Source organism: Taurulus bubalis (genome assembly GCF_910589615.1).
Source record: "Taurulus bubalis genome assembly, chromosome: 20".
Lineage (NCBI taxonomy): Eukaryota > Metazoa > Chordata > Actinopteri > Perciformes > Cottidae > Taurulus > Taurulus bubalis.
This window is the reverse complement of record NC_136608.1, coordinates 67,538-95,306: the sequence shown is the minus strand read 5'-3', so window position 1 is coordinate 95,306 and position 27,769 is coordinate 67,538. Positions and strand designations below refer to the sequence as shown.

Below are 27,769 nucleotides of genomic sequence, written 5' to 3'. Positions count from 1 at the left end.
TACCCTAACAATATAACTATTAATATTAATGTATCTTCATACAAAATGACTAAAAAGACAAACACTTCCATTAAGTGTCGATTCTCATTTTCGACGATCAATTCGATAACGTCTACGTAATATTATATAACATCTTAATGGGCATAGCAGAGGTCCCCCTGAACAGTACTGCAGTGGATTTTTGATATACAAGTCTATGGAACTGTTTTTATAGCTGTTTGAATATTGTGAAATTATGAATATCATTATAAAATTTAAGCTGACTTTGAATTCAATTTTCTCCAAAACTGTACAGTAATATTTGGAGGCCATGCACTTGGACATAGCAGAGGTCCCTCTGAACAAGCCTGTAGTGGAATATCGATATACATTTTAGGATCTGATTTTATAGCTGTTTGAATATTGTGATATTGTGAAACTTTGAATATCATTATGAAATTCAAGCAGACTTTGAATTCAATTTTCTCCTAAACTGTACAGTAATATTTTGAGGCCATGCACATGGGCATAGCAGAGGTCCCTCTGAACAAGCCTGCAGTGGAATATGTATGTACAAGTATATGGATCTGTTTTCATAGCTGTTTGAATATTGTGACATTGAGCTGGCCCCCGTACCGCAACATCTTGAATAGAGGTGCATTTAGAATTGCAACTGCGGCTCACTCGGCGGATGTGGGCTCACCTGGCCGCAGTCTCGAGCAGCGGTGAGGTGCCACAACCGGATGTTGTCACCTGTTGAGCCGAAACACCGGCAGGCTATATAAAGGTATGGGCTGACGTCAGCGAGCCCTCTGCGATTTAAACATCACGGTTGGAGAAGGCGCGAGCATTTCCAGCGCGTCCACAGAGCGGCGCGTCCACAGAGCGGCGCACAGACACGAGGTGAGGCAGCTGTCGGGTGATTGCACTTATAAGTCAAATGTGGAGTGAAAGTAACCATTATAATGACATACACAAGTGTTTGGTTGTTAAAAGAGATTCCCAAACTACTGTATTACCTGGTGACTTGGTTGTCCTCAAGCTGAATGCTGGTTTATATCCTGCCTGCTGGCCTCACTATAGGCTGCTCATATAAACGCTGACCGTCCAGAGCAATGGCGGCTCTGCGTGACGTGTCAGGGACCTGAGCTCCACCTGAGGAAACGCTCATCTGTTCTGTCGCTACCTTGTTTAGTTTTTAACCAACACGCGTCCCTTTCCTTCCATGGTGGAGACCAACATGGTGCAGCTTTCTGCTTCCCCTCCCTCTGAGTGCTCAGAAGCGGGGCTGCTGGCTGAGGACCCCACGGTGGACTCACCCAGTGGTCTGCACGCCCTGCAGCTCAGCCTGGAGACCTCCACAGTCTACTACGGCTACGAGGCCTATATAGAAGACGGGCTCATCTGCCTCAAGCACAAAGTCCGCAATTTGGAGAAAAAGAAGGTAGGATGGTAAATGGAGTGTACTTTACTAGATCTTTACAAGTCTTTAGGCCACTCAAAGCTTTAACACTAATGACATCATTCACTGATGGGAGGAGCTACCATGAAGGTACCACCTGTCCATCAGGACTAACTAACATTCACACTGATGAGAGGAGCTACCATGAAGGTACCACCTGTCCATCAGGACTAACTAACATTCACACTGATGGGAGGAGCTACCATGAAGGTTCCACCTGTCCATCAGGACTAACTAACATTCACACTGATGGGAGGAGCTACCATGAAGGTTCCACCTGTCCATCAGGACTAACTAACATTCACACTGATGGGAGGAGCTACCATGAAGGTACCACCTGTCCATCAGGACTAACTAACATTCACACTGATGGGAGGAGCTACCATGAAGGTTCCACCTGTCCATCAGGACTAACTAACATTCACACTGATGGGAGGAGCTACCATGAAGGTTCCACCTGTCCATCAGGACTAACTAACATTCACACTGATGGGAGGAGCTACCATGAAGGTACCACCTGTCCATCAGGACTAACTAACATTCATACACTGATGGGAGGAGCTACCATGAAGGTACCACCTGTCCATCAGGACTAACTAACATTCACACTGATGGGAGGAGCTACCATGAAGGTACCACCTGTCCATCAGGACTAACTAACATTCACACTGATGGGAGGAGCTACCATGAAGGTACCACCTGTCCATCAGGACTAACTAACATTCATACACTGATGGGAGGAGCTACCATGAAGGTACCACCTGTCCATCAGGACTAACTAACATTCATACACTGATGGGAGGAGCTACCATGAAGGTACCACCTGTCCATCAGGACTAACTAACATTCATACACTGATGGGAGGAGCTACCATGAAGGTACCACCTGTCCATCAGGACTAACTAACATTCATACACTGAATTTGTTTTTATTGACTTGTTTACCCACAGCTGAGACTTAAAGACTACAAGAAGAGGCTGAACCGGGGTGAGAAACTTAACAAGGATCAGAGGGTAAGACGAGGCTACTTATTGGCAATAACGACTAGGATATTGTGCTTGTTGTTTTTGTTGATTTATCTTTGTTTCAGGAGGCTGTAGAAAAGTACGAGGAGGTGCTTCATAATCTGGCATTTGCACGGGAACTCCACAAAAGCCTGGATGTGTTGACGCAGGAGGTGAGTGGTGGCAGTAGGACTTGTTGGGCTCTGAGGCCAGTAGAGTTGGAGCCTCACTGCTGAAGGAATTTCTCTCAATGGTGGCCACTTTGTATTCTGATTAGTATCCTCTCCCTTTTTTAAATTTAATCTGTTATTGTAAGGAAAGTGACAGGAAGAATATGAATTGACCAACAACTATGTTGGGTACAATTATCTTTTGATATAATTCAAATGCATGTTACTTTAAGATTAGCCTGATAAAGAGAGACATGTTTAAAGCATGCTAGGCCTACCGTTGACATGGGATAAAACTATCACCGGTCAGCTAAGAGGCTCAGATTAGGGACCTGAATAACAAAGTTGATGTAACCCTCCTGGAATCACTGGGAAAATATCCTTTTTCTTAAAATACATAATAAAAATGAAACTATCAATTAAAGGCGTTTAAATATATTTAAGCTTGGACATTGTTAGATTCAAGCTTAATGGTTGTGCTTTTTTTTTAAATGATCACATTGCTTTGTCTTAGTACTATCTTAATAGGATGGCTTCTTGTTTTGATAGTAGTTTCTAAAGTACAACAGCTTAATTTCATTGAAAGAATTTTTCAGGTAGTTAAAACTAGTGGCGTAATGGATCACTGATGACCCGTTCGGTTAATACAGTTTAATTATTAATTCTACAGTTTGAAGTTAACCAACGCAGTGTGTAATAAAGTTTTGCTTATGGTCTTTATCTGCCAATATTCAGTAAAATATGCGATCAGGACATCGTTTCTGCTTTTCTAGACGCCGACCTCTGATCAAGGAGCGCCAGTTTAACATTAGCAGATGTGAGGGAGGAACGATAATGATCACATTCGCTTCACATTGAGCTACTATTTGAAAAGTGATACACAAGTGCTTTTCAATTAAAAAATGATGAATGTATTGGCTTTTGTTGGTGTTTTTATTGATTTTTAAAAAAGAAGGTTTCAGACTGCAAGGTGTTCAAAGTGCTGCTTGGCTGATCCTCCACTGCAGTTGCTGAGAGCCCAGAAGAAGGCGGTGAGGAAGGAGCAGGTGGTGAAGGAGGCGAGCGAGAGGAGGCGTCTGGGCTCGGTGCTCCAGATGCAGCACCTCCTCCTCTGCATGCAGCAGGAGCCCGTGAGGAGAGACCTGCTGGCGGGACGCAACCAGGCGCCGCACATGGCGGCCCAGAAGCTGCAGGGCCTGACCCGGCTGGCCACGCTGCTGGGGTTCAGGAGGGATGACGGACTGAGGTGAGCTTATCTACACAGACGGAGAGCTAGAGTTCTGTTTGTTGCGTCATTCAGGGACCACACTATTGAAGAGGGGATCGGGTAATCGATACACGGGCACAGAGCGTTACGAGGGCTGTTCTCCTGGTCATAGTCTTTAACTGGTATTTCAGTACAATCCCAGTTTCCTCATCCACAACACCCACACATGGTGCTCATTAGGGCTGCAACGATTAGTCGACATAATCGAAAAATCATCGACGCATCGTATATAATAATTAATGTCAATCACCATGGACGCTGCGCCCGCAATGGTTGGTCGCTTGAACGGATTTATTGTCAAGTGCATGGAGAACGATGTTTTCCCCGACTTCCTTAATTACCACTACATAATACACCAACAAGCATTATATGCTACAAAGCTAAACATGAAAGATCATGGATGTGGCAACGAAGATCGTCTATTCGAGCGAGAGCTCATCGAAGACAGCTGTTCTACACACTGATGTGAGACGGCTTAGTAGAGCTCTGTCCGGAGATGAAGGAGTTTCTCCTTGTTGTTGAACATGCAGAATACAACCAACTCAATGACCATCAGTGGCTGCTAAACTTGGCATTTTTAACCGATCTGTTGAATGAGCTGCAAGGGAAGACAAAACCGTGGTTGATATGATCAGCTCAGTTAATGCTTGCACTTTTAATTGTCGGGTAGGATGGACTATTTTTTTACTTTTGGACTTTGAATGTCACCCAGTTTATTCTTTAGTTATTTTGCACTTTCAGAGGCTTGATTGCTATTTTGAGTTACTTTTAAAACTTTATTTGTTCTTTTTCTTTACTTTTAAAGCATATTTGCATTTTACTATTTAATGCATTTGTTATGATGATGTTCAGATCTTATTACTCAAATACATTTGAAGTTCAAATTCCAACATTTTGAGTCATTATTTTAATTTGCTATGGGAAATAGTCGATAGATTAGTTGATTATGAAAATAATCGTTAGTTGCAGCCCTTGTGCTCATTCAGTTGTTGACTGGTTGCTGAGGAAACGGTTGTGGCTGATGGTAGAATCATCCTAAAAGGTTAAATAGCTTGAGTGGTTTCAGAGCTCCATTTGCTCTGATCTCATTACCATCTCTAGGATTGATTATGATTTTGTTTGGACTAAAAGCAACAGTCTTGTATTTAATTGTTCTATATTGTCCCTGACAACCATGTTGGATCTGTGGACACACTGCTGTGCTTTCAGTCCTGCTCTAACTTATTGGTTGTATGAACACCTCTAGATGATCTCTATCGAGAGGTCAAGATATGATGCATGAAGGCTAAATAGGCTAGTGAGACAATTTATTTCTACTTCAGAATACGTCTGTGTAAAACCTCAGAGTGCAACAAAATAATAATGTATGGTAAAAGTGAAACGTCCTTGCTTGGTGCCTTTCTAGTCTTGACTACTCAAAGCACTCTTACAGGACATGGCCACAGCCCAATGTATTGCCCATGGATTGTAAGAGCCGGGGATCGAACCCACAGGTCATCTGATTGAGGGACGACCCGCTCTTCCCTCTGAGCCACATTTGCCTCACAATATTATATGTAGTGCAGCAAGATGGTGGCGATGTTCTACCAGTCTGTTGTGGCCAGTGCTCTGTTCTTCTCCATAGTCTGCTGGGGAGCAGCATTGGAGCCGATGACACCAACAGACTCACCAAACTGGTAAAGAAGGCCGGCGCCATCATTGGCTGCAAATGGGACTATCTGGAACAGGTGGTGGAGAGGAGGACACTGACGACATGATTGTCTACATTGGACAACCCGGACCACCCTCTCCACCACCTACTGCAGGACAACGGAGCACTTTCTCCAAAAGATTCATCCAGCTGCGCTGTCACAAGGACAGATGCAGGAGAACATTCCTGCCCACTGCTATTAGACTTTACAATAAGTCGCCTCTGGCCAGACCCTCCATCAATTGACCCATCAACCACAGCCCTTGCACCGCTTTAGTTGTCTAGTTAGTCACTGTACGTTCTTTATACACTTCATATTAAAGGATAATGATAACAAATCCTGGGAGGTCATGTGGGGAATAATGTCCAGAGTCCAAAATGAGTTATACTAAAAATGGTTTAATAAAAAATTATGACAATACAGTTTATGCAGTCCCGATCAGGGCCCCTTGATCCTCAGTGAACTCCTGTCCAGCTCACTTCTTGGGAACAAAAGAGGCTGCGTGCTCGCATTATATCAGTCATTCACGGAGCTTAAGGCCCTTCATTGGTTAGAACCTCCTCTGTCACACCTGAATCCAATCTTCATTGGCTGTCCGATTGGTTAAGGAGACGACGCTCTTCGGCCGTGCCAAAACAAGTTCTGGTTGGCGAAACCCAGTCCACTCATTGTCCCAATGTCTCACTCCTTCTCCTGACCAATAGAATGAAGGCACTACTTCCTGGAGGGTTTTTAAGGCAACAATCCTACATTTCTAACATGCAATAAAAACTCATTCACTCCTGAACATTATACAGTAATAAAAACAGTGACCTCCATATGAATAGAATTACACATTCTTCATAATATCCCTTATTAATTATCATATCTCTTATACATTGTAATGTACACAAACATTTATTGTATGTGGAAGTCCAATTATGACAAACTAAACTATTACAACTCTACAATATACACTGCACATACTTGATTCACTTCATATACACTGCACATACTTTGCATTTTTGCACTTTCTTTATTGTTTAATTTCCTAAATTATTATGCTTTACTGTTGTATATATTGAGTATTTTGCATTTCTGATATTTTTGTGATATTCATTTTTTGTATCATAGGCAAGTTGCTGCTATTGTGACCCACAAATTTCCCCTCGGGCATAAATAAAGTATACATCTATCTAGTAGTGTTTTTGCACATTTATGTAAAAAGCACAAGTGTAATGCAACAGTGACTTCTGGTCACATGGTCTCGGCTCATTGATGATCTCATCTTCACTGTTACAGTTTAGAGGAGCAGATGGAGCAAGCGGCTCTGGCTTATTTGGACCTGCTTGAGGGGAAAGACGAGCCAGTGGCTGGATCCACATGTGAGTACAAACCACTGGATCCCCATGAGTACAACCACCGGAGTCATTTAGAAAATAACCAATTGTATCAAAATGACACTTTAATGTCATTTTGATATTGCATGTTAATTAGTGTTTTGCTACGGCTCACTGTTGATTTTAAAGGTAGATGGCAATGTTTGATATAATCCTGGGATTACTATGTGCTCTGGCATTCAGGTGGTTGTGGTAAAAGAGGATATCAGAAAATGCCCTTGATGTAGAGTCTGTATCTGGTCCTGAAAAGAGAAAGCGCTTCAGAACCAAATACAGTTTACTCAAAAACCTCCTTGCAAAGGTCAACAGCGTGCAACCAAAAACCCCTCAGCTCACCGTGTGGAAACTATGTTTGCCTTCAGTTTGAGTTGGTATCTTCAGGATTTTGTGTGTAGCTGCTGTAGAAACGTGGTGTTGCAAGATGACCCTGTGGAAAAGCTGCCCATGTAGACATAAATATCTTTTTCCAAGTTCAACAATTCAATTCCAGGTCATTATTTCTGAATATTGTATTACTTTTCTGCAAATTAATCTCGTTCAATGATGGACATTTTTTCCTTGACAATATCCCTACGGCACACTCCGAACACATTTCTGGAGCTGTGTTAAGGCGGGTAAGAACTTTACCAGGGACTAGTACAGTACAAGTCCTTTCCAGGAGCAAGGTCTTCCCACATGACATTGCACAACACATTTTGACTTTATTTAATTGAACTATAGCTTTTGTATATGTTTGTGTATGCTTGCTATCAGATCGTCTGCATGTTGATGGGCGCTGTGTTCTCTTCTCTTGTGCAAGTCTGGCTCTAGTATGAGCTCTTCTCTTGTGCAAGTCTGGCTCTAGTATGAGCCCTTCTCTTGTGCAAGTCTTGTAGCATCCCCGGCTGAATTATAGTCTGGAGTCTTTAACTGATGGTTCATAAAGGTTTATTGAACTCATCGTAAGAACTATGAAGAAAAACGGAAATAGCAGTTGGTTAGCTTAAGCTCTGACACAGACAAAAAACGTAACCATCTAAAACAATATTTTCTCAAAAAATGAACTTGAACAGGTACAAACCTTGTGCCCATACCAGCCAGGTGCTTAACTAATACATCGTAACCTTTTTTATCACCGTTTTCCGTTGTTATGGCAACTTTTCCTTTCTGCCGTTTTTTACGAACAACTTCCGTTTAGGGTTCGAGCAGTCCTGACATTCTTCTCTGCCTTCAGTCTCTCTAGCTCACGTTTGTGGTATCCAGATCTCTTTTCTGCTGTTCCTCTAGTAGTTGAATCCTTGCTCGTTGTTTTTCCTCCTCCAGAAACATGGTATACTCTGCTTCCTTTGCTGCTAGCTCTGCTGCAGCTTCTGCTCTGCTAGCAGCTAGCATGGTGTCCACTGAGTGTCGATTTGAGGGGGAGACTGTTGATCCATATACTGACGGTGCATAGTCTCTATTTAGCAGCTCCCAAAGACGTTGTTTTACTTCTTCAGTGTCAAAATCACCATCTATGTATGCCATTCTTCCATAAGCGATTTTAATAATGTCCTTTGTCACTGCCTCACAGGCATCAACACGACGTCTTGTCTCACTAGATGGGGTGATGTGATCTCTAATTTGCACATATAGATCCGTAACATTGTCCTTTTCTTTCTCTAATATGTCTATCAGAGCTGCAATTTGACTCTCTGGAATGTCTGACTTTAGCTGCTCTCTGGCTTCACGTACCTGAATCTTCCATCGTTCATAAAAGTGAATGAGCCTTTTCTCCCTTTTGTGAGCCTCCTCTTTCTGCAATGTAAGCATTTTCTCCGTGGGATTCCGTTGGCGACCAGATCTGCGAAGTTCCTCCTCTTCGCTGGCCTGACAGGCATCCACTATATGATCCGTTAGCTGGTCTGACTCTTGACCGTTTGATTCAGGTGATTCCATTATGTCTCTCAAACTTCGACCATACCATCAAATCCTTCTGCAGTCATCAGGTGAAGTTCTTTCTGTAGCATCCCCGGCTGAATTATAGTCTGGAGTCTTTAACTGATGGTTTATTGAACTCACCGTAAGAACTATGAAGAAAAACGGAAATAGCAGTTGGTTAGCTTAAGCTCTGACACAGACAAAAAACGTATCGATCTAAAACAATATTTTCTCAAAAAATGAACTTGAACAGGTGCAAACCTTGTGCCCATATCAGCCAGGTGCTTAACTAATACATCCGTAACCTTTTTATCACCGTTTTTCGTTGTTATGGCAACTTTTCCTTTCTGCCGTTTCTTACGAACAACTTTTGTTTTTTGTACCTTCAAAATAAGAGCGCAACCAGAAATGCAGTAACAAAACGGACTAAAATAAAGGACAAAAAAAAGGAACAAACTATTACAATAATTTAAACTCTCAGAGGTCCGTTGCAAGTCTGGCTCTAGTATGAGCTCTTCTCTTGTGCAAGTCTGGCTCTAGTATGAGCTCTTCTCTTGTGCAAGTCTGGCTCTAGTATGAGCTCTTCTCTTGTGCAAGTCTGGCTCTAGTATGAGCTCTTCTCTTGTGCAAGTCTGGCTCTAGTATGTGTCCAGCCTCTTTGTGTGCAGTAGTGAGCAGAGCTCTCCAAGGTGCTGGGAGCTGGCTCAAGCATCTCTTGTGTCACTTATGTGTATATTCTTTCGTCAATAATATTCTTTTTGACAAATGTATGTTCAAGGTATAAAACTTATTTTAATTGTTTTAGAAGCCACATATTCATGTAAGAAACCGTGCACTAGCACGAAATTGGAACCAATTAGTCTTCTGGTGTGTGTGTGTGTGTGTGTGTGTGTAACCCAGTGGTGGGTTGTGCGTCTACGCCTGCTATAACAGCTGGCGGCGCACCCCCATGCCCGTCAACAGGGCAGTCATGTCCTCCTCGTTGTCTACTCTAAATGTGAGCTCAAGTGTCCTTCTGCGTGTCTCATGCGGTCCACTTACCACAAATCACACCAGCTAATATGTCTGAGTTGAGGTAGATCCTAGCTTTCTGATTCTTCTCTTTATGTGGAACAAAAGTTGCATTACCGCCACCTACTGGCGTGCCAGCTAGCAGGCATCGTCATATAGTTTAACGGCCCCCGATTCAATGAGATTGTGAGCAGATGCTTAACAAGCAGCCGCGCATGTGCGCTGTTGCTCAGCCGAATGCCTGCTACAAGGAGGCTGAAGGCTCTGCAGAGCCTGAGCAATGAGAAAATAAGCTAATGGGGAAAAATAATTATAATACATGTAGTGTATTTGTGAAAAAAAAATGGCTATAACTTTAAATTAATATTTTTTTAATTTAAACTTTGTGATTTTGTTTAGGAGAAGGCTTAGCAGGCCCTGACGGCCGACACTGGTATAACCCAGAATTTAAATAAGAAAGGCAAGCTGTGTTTTCACCACTATTCCACCAGGGGGCATTTTACTATTTTTACATTTATTTTGTTTGTCATGCTTTCATATATTTCTGCCTACTTGGATGAAAACTTGTAAATTGTGTGGGAAGTCCTCCCTGTGAACAAAACTAAGTTTAGAAGAGTCCATCGTAAACCTGCTCCAGCAGGCTGTGCACCAGCGTCATAGATGCAGTCAAAGTTGATGGACTAAACAAATGGGTAATAATATAATGAAACATGCAGCTAAAGAGAAACTGAGTGCATCCCTTTTCTGTAAAACTATGTTGTGCTATACGTTTTGTTATTGTTGCCCAATATGGCAACAAACCCCAAGTAATGCACCTTGTAATCTCCCCAAGGAGCGGCTGGTTAAATGAAGATGCGGCGCAGAGGCCTGGGCTTTGCACTACAAAGAGTTGTCGTCTGGTCTCACCCTAACGGGGATCTGCCAAGCGGTCCTGAGACTCTGTGATCCACTTTGAGACCTACTCAGGTTTCTCCATCTGGTGATGAGCTCGTTCACATAGAACGGGTGTTGGCAGCATATTACCAATCGCAAACATGGACCACAGAGCGGCAGAAGCTATTTTACAATAGAGAAAACTATAACTTTAGAAAAAAATGTAAAGAAGTTTAACTCATAAAGCGGGTTAAAAATGACTGTTTCAGATGTAGGACGAAGCATCGGACAGTGACTTATGAAAATCAATAAATGCAGAACATCACCGTTGCATCTAGGGCACGAGTAGATCCCACCATGATTACATTAATATATTAAAGACGTGTTTCTTGGACATATTTGCTGCCTCATAGAAAGGCCTCCGGTTATGATCCAGCCCTGTTTAGATTTGGGCTGACGGGTAAACTGTGGTTTATTAAAACTTAGCCAGATGTTAGAGAATACAACCCATTTGTTATGAAAACGCTGTACTCTCCAAATTGAACGCGATGTCTCAGCACTGTGATGGTGTTTAAATTGATCCAGTGATGCAACAGGATCTCAAACCAGCCAAATGGTGGGCCAGCCGGATTTGGAAGGGAATGAGATTGTGAACGGTCTAATTACTGAAACTAGCCGTTGTAAATGTCTGACAGACAAAGAATGTAGTTTAGATTGATGGATGGACAAGTTTTTTTGCTTGTTTACAACCTGTCAGCATTTAGCAGTAATTCCTATTATGATTATTATAATAACCAAGCTACAGACATGAAAACCAATTTGTTTTGCTTTAGCATCTCTGACTTTTTTGAATTGACTCTTTTCAGTTAAGCTTTTCAAAGAAGAGCTCACCAGGCTGTTGACCTGCAAGTACTTCAGTTGTCTTCCACGTCCACCCAAGTCTCCAGAGGTCATCCTGAGGTCAACCAGCCACAGCAGTAAGATGAGCCTTACATTTGTGTCTGTTCACTGGTGGGGTTAACGGATCAGATCATGCGTTTTTTTTTGTTTTTTGTTTTTTTTTAAAGCTTGAGTATGAAGTTTAATATATTATTGAAACAAATGATACCTATTACTTTGTCTGATTTGTGACTTTCTTTCTATTTCATTTTGCTCCTGTCAGCCCCATCAAAACCAAAAGAAGTTTCTAAAGAGGTAAGACTCGTATCCAATTGTTATATTACTGTATATACATACAGTATATGTACAGTGTGTATGTAGCGTGAATGGTGGTCTTGCCCATGGAAGAGAGGCAGGAACGTGCACCTATCCGGCGACACTCCTAGTGATCTGGAGGAAATGATAATCCTCAACAGATATTGGTATAATGCCTTTGATCTTTTATCTTGCCCCGTGCTGAAACGATAGGATTGTACTCCCCTAAGGGCTGGGACGGCGCAAATCTGATTGTTCTCCTGTTTTACTAAAGATGCTTATTAAGTCCAGTTTTCTCAGAATCTGGTGCAATCCCTTTTCAGACTGAGATCTGGTGAAATTCCTTTGTCCTCTCTCTGTGCATCAGCTCTTGTACCACAGACGCATTCTCCTCCTCCTTTTCTTCAAGGCAAGTTTATTTGGATAGCACATTTCAACAACAAGGCGATTCAAAGTGCTTCACATAAAAGCATCAAAACATAATGCAGATTTAAAAACAGTTAAGAAAACATTAAAGCAGTCAAAAAGCAAAATAAAAGTAGAAAAAGCAAAATAAAAGTTGCAGTGCAGTTTAAGAAATAAAATGCAGTAGTGAGATGCAGTAACTGAATCTGGTTCAGTTAAAGGCAGCAGCAAACAGAAAGGTCTTCAATGTGGACTTAAAGGAGCTGAGGGTCTCTGAGGGTCTCAGCAGACCTGCAGCTTTCAGGACCTTGTTCCAGATGTGTGGAGCAGAAAAGATGAACGCTGCTTCTCCATGTTTAGTTCTGACTCTTGGAACAGAAAGTAGACTCGTCCCAGACGACCTGAGGGGCCGGGATGGTTCATAAGGTAGCAGCAGATCACAAACATACTTAGGCCCTAAACCATTCAGTGCTTTATGAACCAGCAGCAGGATTTTAAAGTCAATTCTTTGTTTGACAGGGAGCCAGTGCAAAGACCTCAGAACTGGAGTGATGTGATCCACTTTCCTGGTCTTAGTGAGGACTCGAGCTGCAGCGTTCTGAATCAGCTGCAGCTTTCTGATTGACTTTTTACAGAGGCCTGTGAACACACCGTTACAGTAGTCAAGTCAACTGAAGATAAATGACCTGTGAATACACCGTTACAGTAGTCAAGTCTACTGAAGATAAATGGCCTGTGAACACACCGTTACAGTAGTCAAGTCTACTGAAGATAAATGACCTGTGAACACACCGTTACAGTAGTCTAGTTTACTAAAGATAAATGACCTGTGAACACACCGTTACAGTAGTCAAGTCTACTGAAGATAAATGACCTGTGAACACACCGTTACAGTAGTCTAGTTTACTGAAGATAAATGACCTGTGAACACACGTTACAGTAGTCAAGTCTACTGAAGATAAATGACCTGTGAACACACCGTTACAGTAGTCTAGTTTACTGAAGATAAATGACCTGTGAACACACCGTTACAGTAGTCAAGTCTACTGAAGATAAATGACCTGTGAACACACCGTTACAGTAGTCAAGTCTACTGAAGATAAATGACCTGTGAACACACCGTTACAGTAGTCAAGTCTACTGAAGATAAATGCATGGACAAGTTTCTGCAGATCCTGTTGAGACATAAGTCCTCTAACCCTTGATATATTCTTCAGGTGGTAGTAGGCTGATTTTGTAATTGTCTTGATATGGCTGTTCAGGTTGATGTCTGAATCCATAACTACACCTAGATTTCTAGCTTGGTTTGAGGTTTTTAACATCAGTGATTGAAGCTGAGCGCTGACTTTCAATCGTTCGTCCTTGGGACTAAAAACAATTACTTCTGTTTTATCTTGACTTAATTGAAGAAAATTCTGGCACATCCAGTTATTGCTTTCTTCAATGCATTTAGCCAGCCCTTGTATGGGACTATAGTCCCCCGGTGATATAGTTATGTAGAGTTGTGTGTCATCTGCATAATTATGATAACACACTTTGTTGTTTTGATGATGTTGAACAGAAGAGGCCCCAGTATTGAACCTTGGGGAACACCACATGTCATCCTAGTCAGCTCTGATGTGTAATTAGCTACCGACACAAAGTATTGTCGGTCCTTCAAGTAGGATTCAAACCAGTTAAGTGCTGCGCCAGAGAGTCTTACCCAGACTTTCAGTCCGTCTAGTAGTATGTCATGATCAACCGTGTCGAATGCAGCACTGAGATCCAGTAATACTAAGACTGAAGTTCTGCCACTGTCTGTGTTTAAGTGGATGTCGTTGAAAATGTTAACAAGATCAGTTTCAGTACTGTGGTGCTGACGAAAGCCGGACTGGAAGACATCAACACAGTTATTTTCAGCCAAAAAGTTGTTCAGCTGTTGAAAAACCACCTTTTCCATTATTTTACTTAAGAATGGGAGGTTTGATATTGGTCTATAGTTTTTCAATCTTTCGGGGTCTAAACTAGCCTTCTTTAGAAGTGGTTTAATAACTGCAGTTTTTAGGGCTTGTGGGAAGACACCTGAGAGAAGGGATGTGTTTACAATTTGTAAAAGATCAGCGGTCATGCAGTGTGAAATATTTTTGAAAAAGTGTGTTGGTAGAATATCCTGTGGTTGGTGTGGAGCCACCGACTGCTTGTCTAATTCTCTGAATTTTATCAGCAAAATAGGAGTCAGATTGATTGCATGCCCAGGTGGATTGGAGCGTATCCGTTACCGACACCGGAGGGTTTGTTAGCCTGTCCACGGTAGCAAATAAGGCGCGTGTATTGTTTTTGGTTATGATGTCAGAAGAAGGCCTGTCTTGCATTTCTAAGTTCCAAATTATAATTGTGAAGTCTCTCTTTATATTATAGATACCACAGTGAACCTGGAGATTAGTTTTTTGCCACCTGCGTTCAGCTTTCCAACACTCTCTTTTCTCTATTCTGACCAGCGTGGCATTTCTCCAAGGGCATCTTTTCTTACCCGAGACAACCTTCACCTTAGTGGGTGCAATGGCATCAATAACATTTTTAACTTTAGAATTGAAGCCATCCACAAGCTCATTGACTGAGATGCAAGAGAGGGCTGGTGTGGAGCAGAACTTCTGAATAAATAGTTCACTGTTGTTTTCAGTGATGTAACGCTTTGTCACAACCTTGGTTTGGACATTTGTGTGTAGAGAGATTGCACTCAAAGAAAACACAGGAATGATCAGAGAGTGCAACATCCGTCACAGCAACCTGGGAAATGTCCAGACCTTTGGTGATGATTAGATCTAGAGTGTTCCCCTGGTTGTGGGTGGGACCTGTTACATGCTGAGTCAGATCATAGTTATCAAGAACACCACATAGCTCTATAGACCCTCTGTCCTGGGGATTATCAACATGGATATTAAAATCACCAACAATGACAACACAATCAAAATCGATACAGATTATAGACAGCAGTTCAGTAAACTCATCAAAGAAGGTTGCACAGTATTTAGGTGGTCTGTAAATGTTGAGGAATAAAACTTGCGTGGAATTGAGAGCCACATATTCAAAGGAAGTAAAATGACCAAAAGACATCTGCTTGCATTGAAGAGACTCATTATATAAAATAGCAACTCCACCTCCTTTCTCATGCGCTCTTGTTTCACTCATGAAACTGAAGTTGGGAGGTGTTGCTTCAATAAGAACAGCTGCACTGTTATCTTGGTCTAACCAAGTTTCGGTTAAAAACTAAAAATCAAGTTTGTGCCTAATAATGAAATCATTGATTAAAAATGTTTTTCTTGACAGAGACCTGACATTTAATAAAGCTAAGTTTAATGTGTTTAAAACTATATTTGCCCTATTTCTTTGGACAGGTTGACGAGGATAAATTGGATAAGTTTGCAGATTTACTAATGTTTCTTCGCAGCCTCACCTTTCCTTTTCGATAAGTCAGGACAGGAATTCAGAAGGCTAACTTCATACAGGACCCGACTGTTCCTGGAGATAATCAGTGGTGTCATTAACCTTGTAGTCCGGACCCAAAAGATATCAACCAATGTCTTTATCAGGTCGTGGAGATGGAGGATGGTTGTGGAGGCGGGGGAGGGGCACGGCGCTTTGACTTCGGTGTTTGCGTCAGAGCACTTAGAACCAGTGACGGAGGTCTAGCTGGAGGGGTTTCAGCACGGGAAGTGGTTATGCGGAGGGGAGTGAATTTGGTTCCAGCAATGACCATCTCGTTCATGCGGTCAGTGAACTCCATGAGGGGGGAGGATGGGGAGGAGGGAGAGAGGAGAGGCACCTGGATGAAGTGGGGCTGGAAGTAGGTGCTGGTGAGGGAAGTAAAGACTCGTCCTCTCCGAGAGGGATATCAATCCTTGATGATGAGGGTGGAGACTCCTCCTCTTGGCTCTCCTTTGGTTTCCTTCCCATGAGGTCTCCACGGCGATGCCGTGTGGTTTTCTCTTGTTTAGATTCCTCTTGTCTCCTGTCCTTGGCAGTGGGAACAGACGAGTGACGCAGGAAGAAAAATAAGTTAGAGCTGAAGAGTTTTACCCCTGACTTGTTCAGGCAAACTCCATCTGCCTTAAAAAGATGTATACGCTCCCAGAAAATGTAAAAATTGTCGATAAAATGTACTGTATGGTCAGTACATGCAGTTGACAGCCATCCAGGCCCGGCGCCAGGCACTGATTTGAGGGGGGGCCTTACGCTGCTTTGGGGGGGCCCTTTTTTTGTGTGTTTTTTACAGCCTATGGTAGCGTAGTAGGTCAACATTTCACCTATAATCCAACTCCTAAGGCCAATCAACCAACACAGCAATCAAGCAACACATTAAGTCCCAAAATATATTGTATTGAAAGAGAAAAAAGGTCGACAATTGAAAGGGAAAAGGTATTGTAAAAGTATTATGCTAACACATCCAGCATCAACAACACACTCAACAACAACACACTGTCCGGTGTTTGTCCTAAACGAAGCGCAGCAGCGGCACAGCAAAGACGAAAAGGGCCTACCAACAGCTAGCCTACAACAGAAATTAAGAAGACATTGCTTTGCATTACGTTTTTTTGTTTTTCCAAGAAAGAACAAGCACATAGGCCTACAACCAATCATTTAGCCTCGTCCATAGGGCCAGCAGGCTGGATAAAACCAGATAACTCACCATTAGTAGAGCTGGAGACGACGGTTGGCCGCCAAGTGAAATCTGCGTAGGACAGTGTCCCTCCATTCACTCCTGAACTTCTTAGTCAAGTCCTTCTCGAAAGCTAGCAGAATCAGGTTGGCCTTCCTTTTGTGGAGCATCGACTGTCTGTGATCCGAGAAAACGTTTTTCAAAGTGGAGAAGGAATTCTCAGAGGGCCGTGCTTGCACCAAAAGTCAGTGCATGTTTGAAAGCAGTTATTACGCTCGGCATTGCTTTCAGAGGCTCGTGAAGGTTTTTCAGAACTTTTGCCATAGTCCATCTACCCCCGTCAGGTGGGGATGCGTCATCCATACGCGCACGCAGGAACTGGTGAGCAACAGCGTACTCCGTATCCACCACGAACGTGTTGGTGAGCTTGAGTAGTGGGGTGATCTTCGATGCGTTGAGAAAATCAACTTCTTTTTTCTATGGGAGGCTCTGCACTCCGGCAGCGCTCCAAGAGAGCCACGAATTGAATTTCAGAGCGCAGGTTCTCAATACAAACACCAGCAGAATTGACAAGTTGCATGCCTGTCAAAAGATCCATGTTCTCCGACTGTAGCATGGTATTAGGGGGGTCGAGGTATGACAGGATAGAGTGTACCATCTCGGCGTTGAACTTGAAGCTGGGCTCAGACATTGTCCGAAGCAGACCTGATGCTTCAACGCGGACGTCTGCGCCATAGGTCCTCTGGCTGTCGATCTCTTTGAGGAGGGTGACCAGGTCATCAAATGATCTTAAAACAACAGAGACAGTGCCAAAGTGACCAGTCCAGCGTTGCTCCAAGAGGCGTTTCAACCGCTCTCCTTTGTACAGGATGGCTACTGTTGGTCTCCTGCAGAATTTGTAGAGGATATTGCAGGTGCTGAAAAAATCCAACACAGCCTGTTCTGCTGCCAGGGCATGTGAGACCACAAGATGCAATTGGTGGTTGAAACAATGGACATAAGGAATGTCTCGCTGCAGTTTCTCTTGCAACCGTTTCTGCACTCCCCCGTGCTTACCGGACATCAGAGAAGCACCGTCATACACTTGGCTAATTATTCGCCTCGGACTCAGTCCAGCTTTAGACAATTCCTCCACGATCGTGTCAGTCAGTGTAGCCGCATCCCCTTGGTCAGCTGTGGCAATTAGAATTAGACAAGAATAAACCACAGCCATCATCAGACATACTCGCATAAGAGTCATTATCGCCTCTGAAAGGCAACTGGCTGACGGCGAGAAACTCAATTAAATCTACTATTGATGACAGGTTGTACCTATTGCGCTGCAACTGTTCAGCGTTCACCAAAGTTGATACCTCTCTTCCTGTAGTAATCCTCATTCCCTTGTCTTTCCACATTGTATCACACAGCAGATGTTCTCTGGATGCTGCATGTTTGTTCAGCCCTTTCCCCATCTCCACTGCATGTTTCCAATCGGAAAATCCATTTAGAGTAAAAGCAGCGTCCACGGAAGACCCAGGCGCCCTGAACTTCCGGCAGGGGTAACAATATGCAGCGTCTGTAGTAACTGAATATTCGAGCCAGTCTCTATTGGTGTACCAGGCGCTGTGGAAAGACCTCCTTTTACCTGAAAATGGGTGTGATGGGTAATTATTTATCACCACTTGATTTGGATGATCAATGCCGAAATCTCCTGCTGGTTCACATGCCTGTTGTCAGGACCTCTGCTGCTGCCCGCTAGCTTCTCTGGCGTGGCTAACATTAGCTTCTCTGGCGCTGCTGCTGTCTATCTCCTGAGATGACGTCTGTGTCGGAGGAGCACCCTTCACCACACTCTCTGTCCCCGTCCTCTGAGACACTCCGTGCTGGTTTGGTAAAGAAACGTCTTATATCCATATTTTTTTCGTATCCAACTCCTACTACCTATTCTGTCGCACGGCACTTCGCTCGCAGCCGCGGTCCGCGCTGCACTTGTCACTTCTGTTTTTTACCCCGTTTTTTTTAAATTATTTATTTATTTTATTTTTTTAACCAAACTTCATATTCAGTGTAGTATAATAACAATTAGTATATTATGCATTTATTCGGGAATAGATAGTTATTGCGATTATTTGCATTTTTTTTTTTTTTTTACGTGGGATAAGTGACTGACAGGCAAGTCCGTCTAGGGCGGGCCCAGCCGAGTCCCAGGGCGGGCCCGGCCCCCCAAGGCCCGCCCATAGCCCCGGGTCTGCAGCCATCTGTTCAGTTCCAACAGCCTGCTGAATCTTTCATCTCCTCTCCTGGCTGGTGGAAGAGGGCCACTGATAAACACCTCAGCATTGACAGAGCTGACTGTGTTTAACAAGTCAATGAAGTCTCACTTCAGACTCTTGTTTCACAATATCACAGCTTCCCGTATGCACAGTGAGGTTTTTCACCGTGGGATGGTCAGCCATGATGTCCAGGATTTTATCTCTCATGTTAGACACCATATCTTTCGGAAAGCAGAGTATTTTGGTATTCTTGCTGCACATCGTTCAGACATCTTTTACAGCATAGTCTCCAACGATCAGAGTCTCAGGCCCAGTCTTTTCCTGCGGCCTTTCATGTTCGGTTCTTACCCTGCTTTGTGAAGATAGCTGCTTATCCAGATCATCAGATTTAGGATCCTGCGACAGTGGAGCGAATCTGTTTTTAAGTTGTAGGCTCGGTTGTTGTGGAGTTTCTTTGCTGGTTTTACTTTTCCCAGCTGTTTTCTGCTGTGTCCAGCTGCGTGTTGAGGAGGAATTTTGCCTGCATGGTAGTGCAGGCCAGCCAGTCGCATCAGAGATCTCAGGGTGCTGGGCTCTGCCTGTTAGTCGTCCTCCCACATCCCGAGGGTGTGAATGCCTCTTTGCAGCGAGAGAGTTCCAGGGAGGACTACCATTTGAGGTTTCGTTAACAGCTACACAGCCCTCCTGTTTCTTATTAGGCCTGGTGGTGCTAGTTAGCTGTGTCTTAGCTTGCATTTGTACAGGATTTTGAGTCCATGGTAAAGTGGTATCATTCTGACACAGTCCATTTACCTCCACGTTCACTTCTATTCGGTGGATTTTTGTTTCCAAAACTGCAATCTTCTGCAGGAGTTTATAGTAGTTGTCCATGGAGAGAGATGGCATCTTGCTGCTCCTTAGCTTTAGCTTAGCTGCTAAGTAGCCTTTAGCTTAGCTGCTAAGTAGCCTATAGCAATTTATCTTTAAACCAGCAGAATTAGGGCAATAGCCAGCCAAATCTATAGAAAAATAGAGTCCCAGTGGTTTTCAAGTGTCCGGGAGCTGCTGCTCAAAGATTCTCACAGAAGAAAAAACAAGAATATCAGAAGGTATTAGCAGAAAAATGCAAACAGAGGCGAGAGCAAGCAGAAAAGCGTCTGCACAGAAAGAAAGCAGACAGGAAGAAGATAGTATGTGGTCAAGGGTCAATCCTACATCCTGTCTCTAAGGTCAACCACAGGGGTTTGTTGCCTAATATGGTAACACTGCTGTATCCTATTCCACAGAGCTTTTTACAATACCTATAATATTAAGATTATAAAACATAGCATCCCATGCATTTGATATAGTCTAATCACAAACTATAATTGAATTAAAACAATGTTACATGGTTATACTAAAAAGATAAAAGGTTATACTTTTTTACTTATTTTTTCTACAGTCTCAACAGTATGTATTATAAAAATGGCAGCCCTGCTGATGCCCCTCCTCTCCCTCCTGCTGCTTCATAGATCATGGTCCATGCCTACTACTCATTTTATGAATAATTTCTTTCATATTCATGTAATGTGCTGTAACTCCGTTACGTTATTCATTCTGGTAAAATTACATCTATTGCTTCTGTCCATCCGGGGAGAGGGATCCTCCTCTGTTGCTCTCCCTCAGGTTTCTTCCCCTTTTTCCCTGTGAAATGTTTTTTATTATCTTTATTTGGGGAGTTGTTCCTGATCCGATGTGAGGTCCCGGGACAGGATGTTATGTTACAGACTGTAAAGCCCTCCGAGGCAAATTTGGAATTCTGAGTGAGTGAATGAAATGTTTCAGTGCAGTACGTTTTAACCGCAAGTAAAGCCCACGGTCAACTGATGCTCTGTTGGTGGTATGGCAGTTTGTTAACGGACTGAACCCGAGTGGACCGGAGACCGCTGCTACTCAGAACTGGAAGGCGGACTTCCAACCAACAAGGGAGCGGGAACCTCCTGACTGCTGGGATATGGAGTGTTCAGATGGACCTGGCTCACTCCAAGCTGCAGTCCACAAAGCATGGAGAGGAGCTGCCACCTTTATCCCCAAGGTCCCAGTCACCACCAAGAAACAAGATCCGACCTGGAATAAGGTGAGAGGTCATCGGACCCTCGGTTATCAGTCAACCGTTAACGTTAATGCATTTCTTTGACATCAAATGTGTCCAAGTTGTCTTTTTCAAACTTTAAGGTTTGAAAAAGAGATATGAAAAAAATAGATATGTATGATCAAGACTCTGAGCAAGATTCCCCAAAAAATTACTCACATTTTTTTCATTGTATTGTTCGCTCCCTTCCCATCATCCCACAGAGCAATACTGCACATCTTTAGAAAGTGTACGACCTAAAGCATCTAAATCTGCAATAATAATCACAATAAACGCAAGCATTGACAGACGAGTCTGAGGACCAATGAGATTGCAGGACCTCGGAATGCCCAAAAACAAACACCAAAATTCTTCCGGCATTGCAATTTTGAGACACTTGTACTCATCAGACAATGGTCTAGGTCACGGGTGCCCACACTTCTTTGGCTCGAGAGCTACTTTTAAAAGTCAAAGATCTACCTACATTAATAATGCTTCAAAAAAGCATTAGAAATGTATGTATGTATGTTAAAAAAAAAATGAATGAACCCTTATGACACAATACAATTCTGTACACTTTTGGTCATTACATTTTGCTCTGATGACTTCACTGCATGGAACCAGCAGGGTTGCATAGTCCGGACAGTAGCTGTTGGTAGCCAGCCTCAGGCAGACCAAATGGTCATCAGTCATGGTGGAACGGTGTTTGGACTTAATCTTTTTCATGTGCGAAAAGGCTGACTCTAGGGCTGCAACTAACGATTATTTTCATAATCGACTATTTTTTCGATTAATCGACTAATCTAATGACTATTTCCTATTGCAAATTAAAAAAATGACTCAAATTGTTAGAATTTAAAAATTAGTTAAAAGTAACTCAAAATAGCAATCAAGCCTCTGAAAGTGAAAAATAACTAAAGAATAATTGGGCTGCAAGTGACATTCAAAGTCCAGAAGTAAAAAAAAATAGACCATCCTACCCGACAATTAAAGTGCAAGGGTTTGAAAGTTAATCAAAATGACTCATTGCAGTTCCACGTCTTGCTGCTCCTTCAGGGGAACACACACGTTTTAAATTGTGATGCAGAAACGTGAGCATATTCACTTGCTCTTAGTTGGTTGTATTCTGCATGTTTAACAATAGGGAGAAGCTCCTTTATCTCCGGACAGAGCTCTATAAGCCGTCTCGCATCAGTGTGTAGAAGTCAGAGTGGCCGCTCAGCCTTGCCAGATGCGCACACAACAGCCGTCTTTGAGCTCTCGCTCGAATAGACGATCTTCGTTGCCACATCCATGATCTCTTTCCTGTTTAGCATTGTAGCGCATAATGCTTGTTGGTGTATCATGCAGTGGTAATTAAGGAAGTCGGGGAAAACATCGTTCTCCATGCACTTAACAATAAATCTATTCAAGCGACCGACCATTGCGTGCGCAGCGTCCGTGGTGATTGACATTAATTATTATATGCGATGCGTTGATGATTTGACATTAATTTGGCGATAAAGTTTTTGTAATTTCTTTTATTTTCGTAATGTTTTATTTTAATGGCATGTGATCTACCCGCACTACCTCCGCGATCCACCGGTAGATCGTGATCGACGTATTGGGCACCCCATGTCTAGGTTGATTTTGTTTTTTTAGGACTCTCACAGTCTTGTATTGTTCCTTCTGTCCATCCTGATGGAGGATCCTTCTCTGTTGCGCTCCTGGTTTCTTCCCTTCTCCCCTTAAAGGCCTTTTTTCAAGTTGTTTTTTTTCCTGATGTTGAGGTCCCGGGACAGAGAAAAGGCACAAACTGGAGAGCGTTGTGATTTGTAAGGACATTGTGCAGAATGTTGTTGAACAATAGTGCCCACGTGATAATTAATACATAATGTTTTTCCAGAGAAAAGAAACTGGGGCCAAAAGCAAGTGACTAGTACAAAACAGTTAGTTTAAAATGTACAGACATCGCTCTGTAAACAATTAACAAATGATCTTCTTCCTCACAGGCCGCTCACATGGGCATGCCTGTGGAGGTCTTCAGCTCTCCACATGTCTTACCCAAAGACCCGGTCCTGAGGAAGCAGCACCTGGAGGACTTCATGACAAAGATCCATGGCTCCTATAGTTTCATGCAGGTGGAGTATGACTGTTTGCATACCATGATCTTATTAACACCACAAGATGGGTTGAATATTTACTCAGCTTTGCTAGCATTGAAGGTTTTGCTATGATCCTGTCTGGGTTTAGGACTCTCTTCTGGATGGTGACGTCTCCCTTGCCAAAGACCATCCAAGACTGAAGAGACGGTCGTCTGGGTCTCCATTGCCTCTGGGTAACTTGGAACAAGTCAACAGCTTTGTAGTTCTGATCGCAGCTCAGGTTCACTCTCAAATTGTAATGGCGCATGAAACCATATCGCATGCTCTTCATCAGTTGATGGAGTTTACTCTTAATGGAATTAAAATACAGGTCCACCTGCAATGGGTCAAAAATTGAGAACGTTAACCCCAAACTTCTCAGCTGAGCATTTTTAATAATTCAAACGTATATAGCTCTTTACTAGATGCTCAAAGACGCTTCGATTTATCGCGAAATAAACTCCAAAGTTCAGTGTCTCTGTTGGGGTTACCGGGCTTCACTGAAATTGGCTTTCCTGGATAACCAGTATCACTAAACGAGTTATCAACTGATTCCAACAAGCTAGATATACATAAAACAATACCTTTATGTGCACTTCGGCACAGGGATTCTCAGGTTATTTTCCAACACTAGTTGCACAACTAGCAACCAGCTGATGTGTTGTGTGTAATCGTGGCTTGGCGGTGCGTAACATTACTCGCTGCAAATGGAACCGATGCTTGCTGCCTTCAGATGGCTGTTGGCCGACTCGTAAAATCTCATTCCGAACTAAATTGGAAATGTTGCCCTTATTTTGTAGGGCTGCCAACTTTTCACTCGGTGTAAGCATTTTTTCCACTATCGTTAAAGGTTGTGTGAGAAAGCATTAATTGATTTGATTACATTAAATAATTTAATTTACCAGAATTTAATTAACTCTGAATTGGTCGAATCCCTTATTTTTTTTTTAGGGTATAGTCCAGAAGACTTAAAATGCATATTATTTGAAGTAGATAAAAAAGTTTAGTTGTTTTAGTAGTTTTGCCAGATTATTTTATATGCAATTTTTGCAATACTGCTGTACTGTTTAGTGCCAACTATCAAATGGTAGTATGCAAGCTAATGTTAGCATACCTAGTAATGACCTGAGTTTTAGCTCAAAGCAATGATGGCCTCATGAAGCTGCAGCGTGGCTGCTCAGTCTGACTGTAAAACACATTGTCTTTACAAGAAACGTCCACTGGGTATGGACAGCAAATGCAGTTGAGCAATGAAATCCATGTCAATGTGTCCTTGGGCAAGACACTTAACCCCAAAGTGCTCCCGTAGATGTGCCTACGGCATATGACTGTTGGCTAGTTCTGATGGACACGTGGAACCTTCATGGTAGCTCCTCCCATCAGTGTGAATGTTAGTTAGTCCTGATGGACAGGTGGTACCTTCATGGTAGCTCCTCCCATCAGTATGAATGTTAGTTAGTCCTGATGGACAGGTGGTACCTTCATGGTAGCTCCTCCCATCAGTGTATGAATGTTAGTTAGTCCTGATGGACAGGTGGAACCTTCATGGTAGCTCCTCCCATCAGTGTATGAATGTTGATTAGTGTTAACGTGCTTTGAGTGGTCAGAAAACTAGAAAAGCGCTATACAGGTCCATATGAACATTTTACTTATTATTATTATTATTATTATTATTGTTATTTTTACTTCCTACTAACCAGGTCACACAGACTTGAGAAGCCCAGTCGCTATCCTGCCCAAATCAATGCATGTAAGATGTCATATCTTTCTATCTGTGATAAGTCTGTTGAAATCACTTGGACTTGTCATCACCTCATCCTCTTCCCCACCAGTCCACCCCACTGCCTGCCAGGCTTCTGGAGCGCAAACCCAGTCTGACAAATGAGGATCAGTGCCTGGAGATCTGTGACCTGAAGCTTTCCTCAACAAACGTACCTCATGTAAGTCTGTTGCATTTTATAGCAATTTTTTTTCTTTGCGTTTAGTAAAATGCTTTTATTGTAACTTACCTTTCTTGGTGTTCCGCAGATCCCGTTAACGGAGTCCAGGAAGCGGTCTCCCTGTAATGGGGTGACATCCTGCCCCTCCACCCCCCCTCAGGGACAAACGTTCTCTACACCCCCCACCAGGCGAACTCTGACATCTGCCCATTTTCAGAACATCCAGCCAGTAAGTCTTAGCAAAAGTATATCATCCAGAGACCAAGCACCAACTAGTGGTTGACGAGGACCCTGTTGAAACTGAAGGAATCATTAGGGCCAGAGCACCAACAACTTTTCAAAGTTGCCGTAATCACACCTTACATTTCACTGAGATGTGGGGAAATCCTTGAGACCTTCATTAAGCTTTAGCTGTACTTTAACAAATTCCTCCTAGTGCATGAATCAGAGATTTTTGAAAATAGTCAGGACAATCTAAAGACCTTCATTATGGTAAATTGCAAAGCTGTCGGAGGCTGAACATTGGCATGTTTTGCTCAGCGGTATAGCAGTTTTGGGCATAAACCCTGAAAGATAACCAAAGCTGCATGGCCGGGTACTGGCCGGCTGCAGAGTGCTGTGAGCGGGCACAATTCAACAGGAAGTAACCTGTGCAATGACTCCTCCCACAAGTGTCTTGAACAAACTGTTGTTTTTGTGGAGGAATCATTTGACTTATTAGCAAATGGTCTTTTATGAAAGGGGCAGGTCTAAAGTTTAAGAGGTATCAGGACCTCTCTGACTATTGTGAGAGGCATCATTGCACTCAGCGTAGGGTTCATGAGTTATGAAAATGGATGGTTATTCAGTGGAGGGGCTATGAGTATTTAAGACATGTAAGTGCCATGCCTGAGAATTGTGGACAATGCAAGAATGAGTTCCTGTGTGGAAGGCGTGGCACTTGAAATTACATATTACAAATGTTGTAGCATGCTCCATGTCTACTATGTGGCACTAGACAGGGCTCAACATTACCACTTGTCCAATCTTAATCAGGGTCCAATAATCAGTCAAATGTATGCAATTGTGAGATTGGCATTAATGCTATCTAGTAAATGGTGCTAGCCACTGAAGAGAAAAGCACTGTACAAGTACAGTCTTCTGACCACTCAAAGCGCTTTAACACTTGGTATCATTCATTCACTGATGGGAGGAGCTACCATGAAGGTTCCACCTGTCCATCAGGACTAACTAACATTCACACACTGATGGGAGGAGCTACCATGAAGGTACCACCTGTCCATCAGGACTAACTAACATTCATACACTGATGGGAGGAGCTACCATGAAGGTACCACCTGTCCATCAGGACTAACTAACATTCATACACTGATGGAAGGAGCTACCATGAAGGTACCACCTGTCCATCAGGACTAACTAACATTCACATACTGATGGGAGGAGCTACCATGAAGGTTCCACCTGTCCATCAGGACTAACTAACATTCATACACTGATGGGAGGAGCTACCATGAAGGTACCACCTGTCCATCAGGACTAACTAACATTCACATACTGATGGGAGGAGCTGCCATGAAGGTTCCACCTGTCCATCAGGACTAACTAACATTCACATACTGATGGGAGGAGCTGCCATGAAGGTTCCACCTGTCCATCAGGACTAACTAACATTCATACACTGATGGAAGGAGCTACCATGAAGGTACCACTTGTCCATCAGGACTAACTAACATTCATACTGATGGAAGGAGCTACCATGAAGGTACCACCTGCCCTTGGACTGCATGTTTCTTTGATGTATTTGTAATTTTTTTTATCTCACTGCAGGTCTTCAAGGTGATGGCCTCCTTACCTCAGAATGGGGAATTGAACTACAAACTAGACTGTGCTGTTTTTGATAAGCCCAGGTACAGCATTGCCAGTACCCAAACACCACCTGAGTTTGCTCCCTCAGAAGACGAACCACAGCTGAGTATGTTGATCAATTGAATTGTTCCAAACATTTCAACCGGCATGGACTGAATGGCCTATTGTCTCAGACTGATTTTGTGCTGCTTCATCTTTCTAGTGTACCAGTCCGACTATACGGTGGGTAACGGTGGACCGATCTTTCTGTCCCCTGGCCAGACAGGTGGAAGTGTAGGTCGTCCCAGCGAGTCTTACTACACCAGAGGATCAGTGAGAGGTATGACACCGGCACAATCCTTTCGCCATTCTGGTTGGCATCGAGGTATCTATCCTCAGCTTTCCTTTTCCTCTTATGTGGTTTTCACCACCCCTGCAGTTCCTGCCTCTACATTTGCTAGATATCCTTTCAGGAGCAGGTGTCATAGGCTAGCTTTGTCACATGCTGGTTAAAGCCCGGGCTCAAATGAATCTGACTGAGGTAGTTCTACAG

General features: G+C 43.0%; 1 protein-coding gene across 1 annotated transcript in view; it reads left to right on the top strand.

The window, feature by feature from the left end:
- Positions 1-1,219: 1,219 nt before the first annotated feature.
- The window catches only part of caprin2 (caprin family member 2), a gene marked incomplete at both ends in the record, with an annotated part of 31,215 nt that continues 4,665 nt past the window's right edge, over positions 1,220-27,769 (top strand). The window contains 15 exons of the mRNA XM_079236013.1: positions 1,220-1,423; positions 2,392-2,454; positions 2,532-2,618; positions 3,623-3,861; positions 6,855-6,937; positions 11,599-11,709; positions 11,895-11,926; positions 21,087-21,314; positions 23,300-23,428; positions 23,541-23,625; positions 25,132-25,181; positions 25,264-25,371; positions 25,460-25,600; positions 27,199-27,343; positions 27,440-27,556. Coding sequence (XP_079092139.1) covers positions 1,220-1,423; positions 2,392-2,454; positions 2,532-2,618; positions 3,623-3,861; positions 6,855-6,937; positions 11,599-11,709; positions 11,895-11,926; positions 21,087-21,314; positions 23,300-23,428; positions 23,541-23,625; positions 25,132-25,181; positions 25,264-25,371; positions 25,460-25,600; positions 27,199-27,343; positions 27,440-27,556 — 1,822 coding nt within the window. The remainder of the gene's footprint in view (positions 1,424-2,391; positions 2,455-2,531; positions 2,619-3,622; positions 3,862-6,854; positions 6,938-11,598; positions 11,710-11,894; positions 11,927-21,086; positions 21,315-23,299; positions 23,429-23,540; positions 23,626-25,131; positions 25,182-25,263; positions 25,372-25,459; positions 25,601-27,198; positions 27,344-27,439; positions 27,557-27,769) is intronic.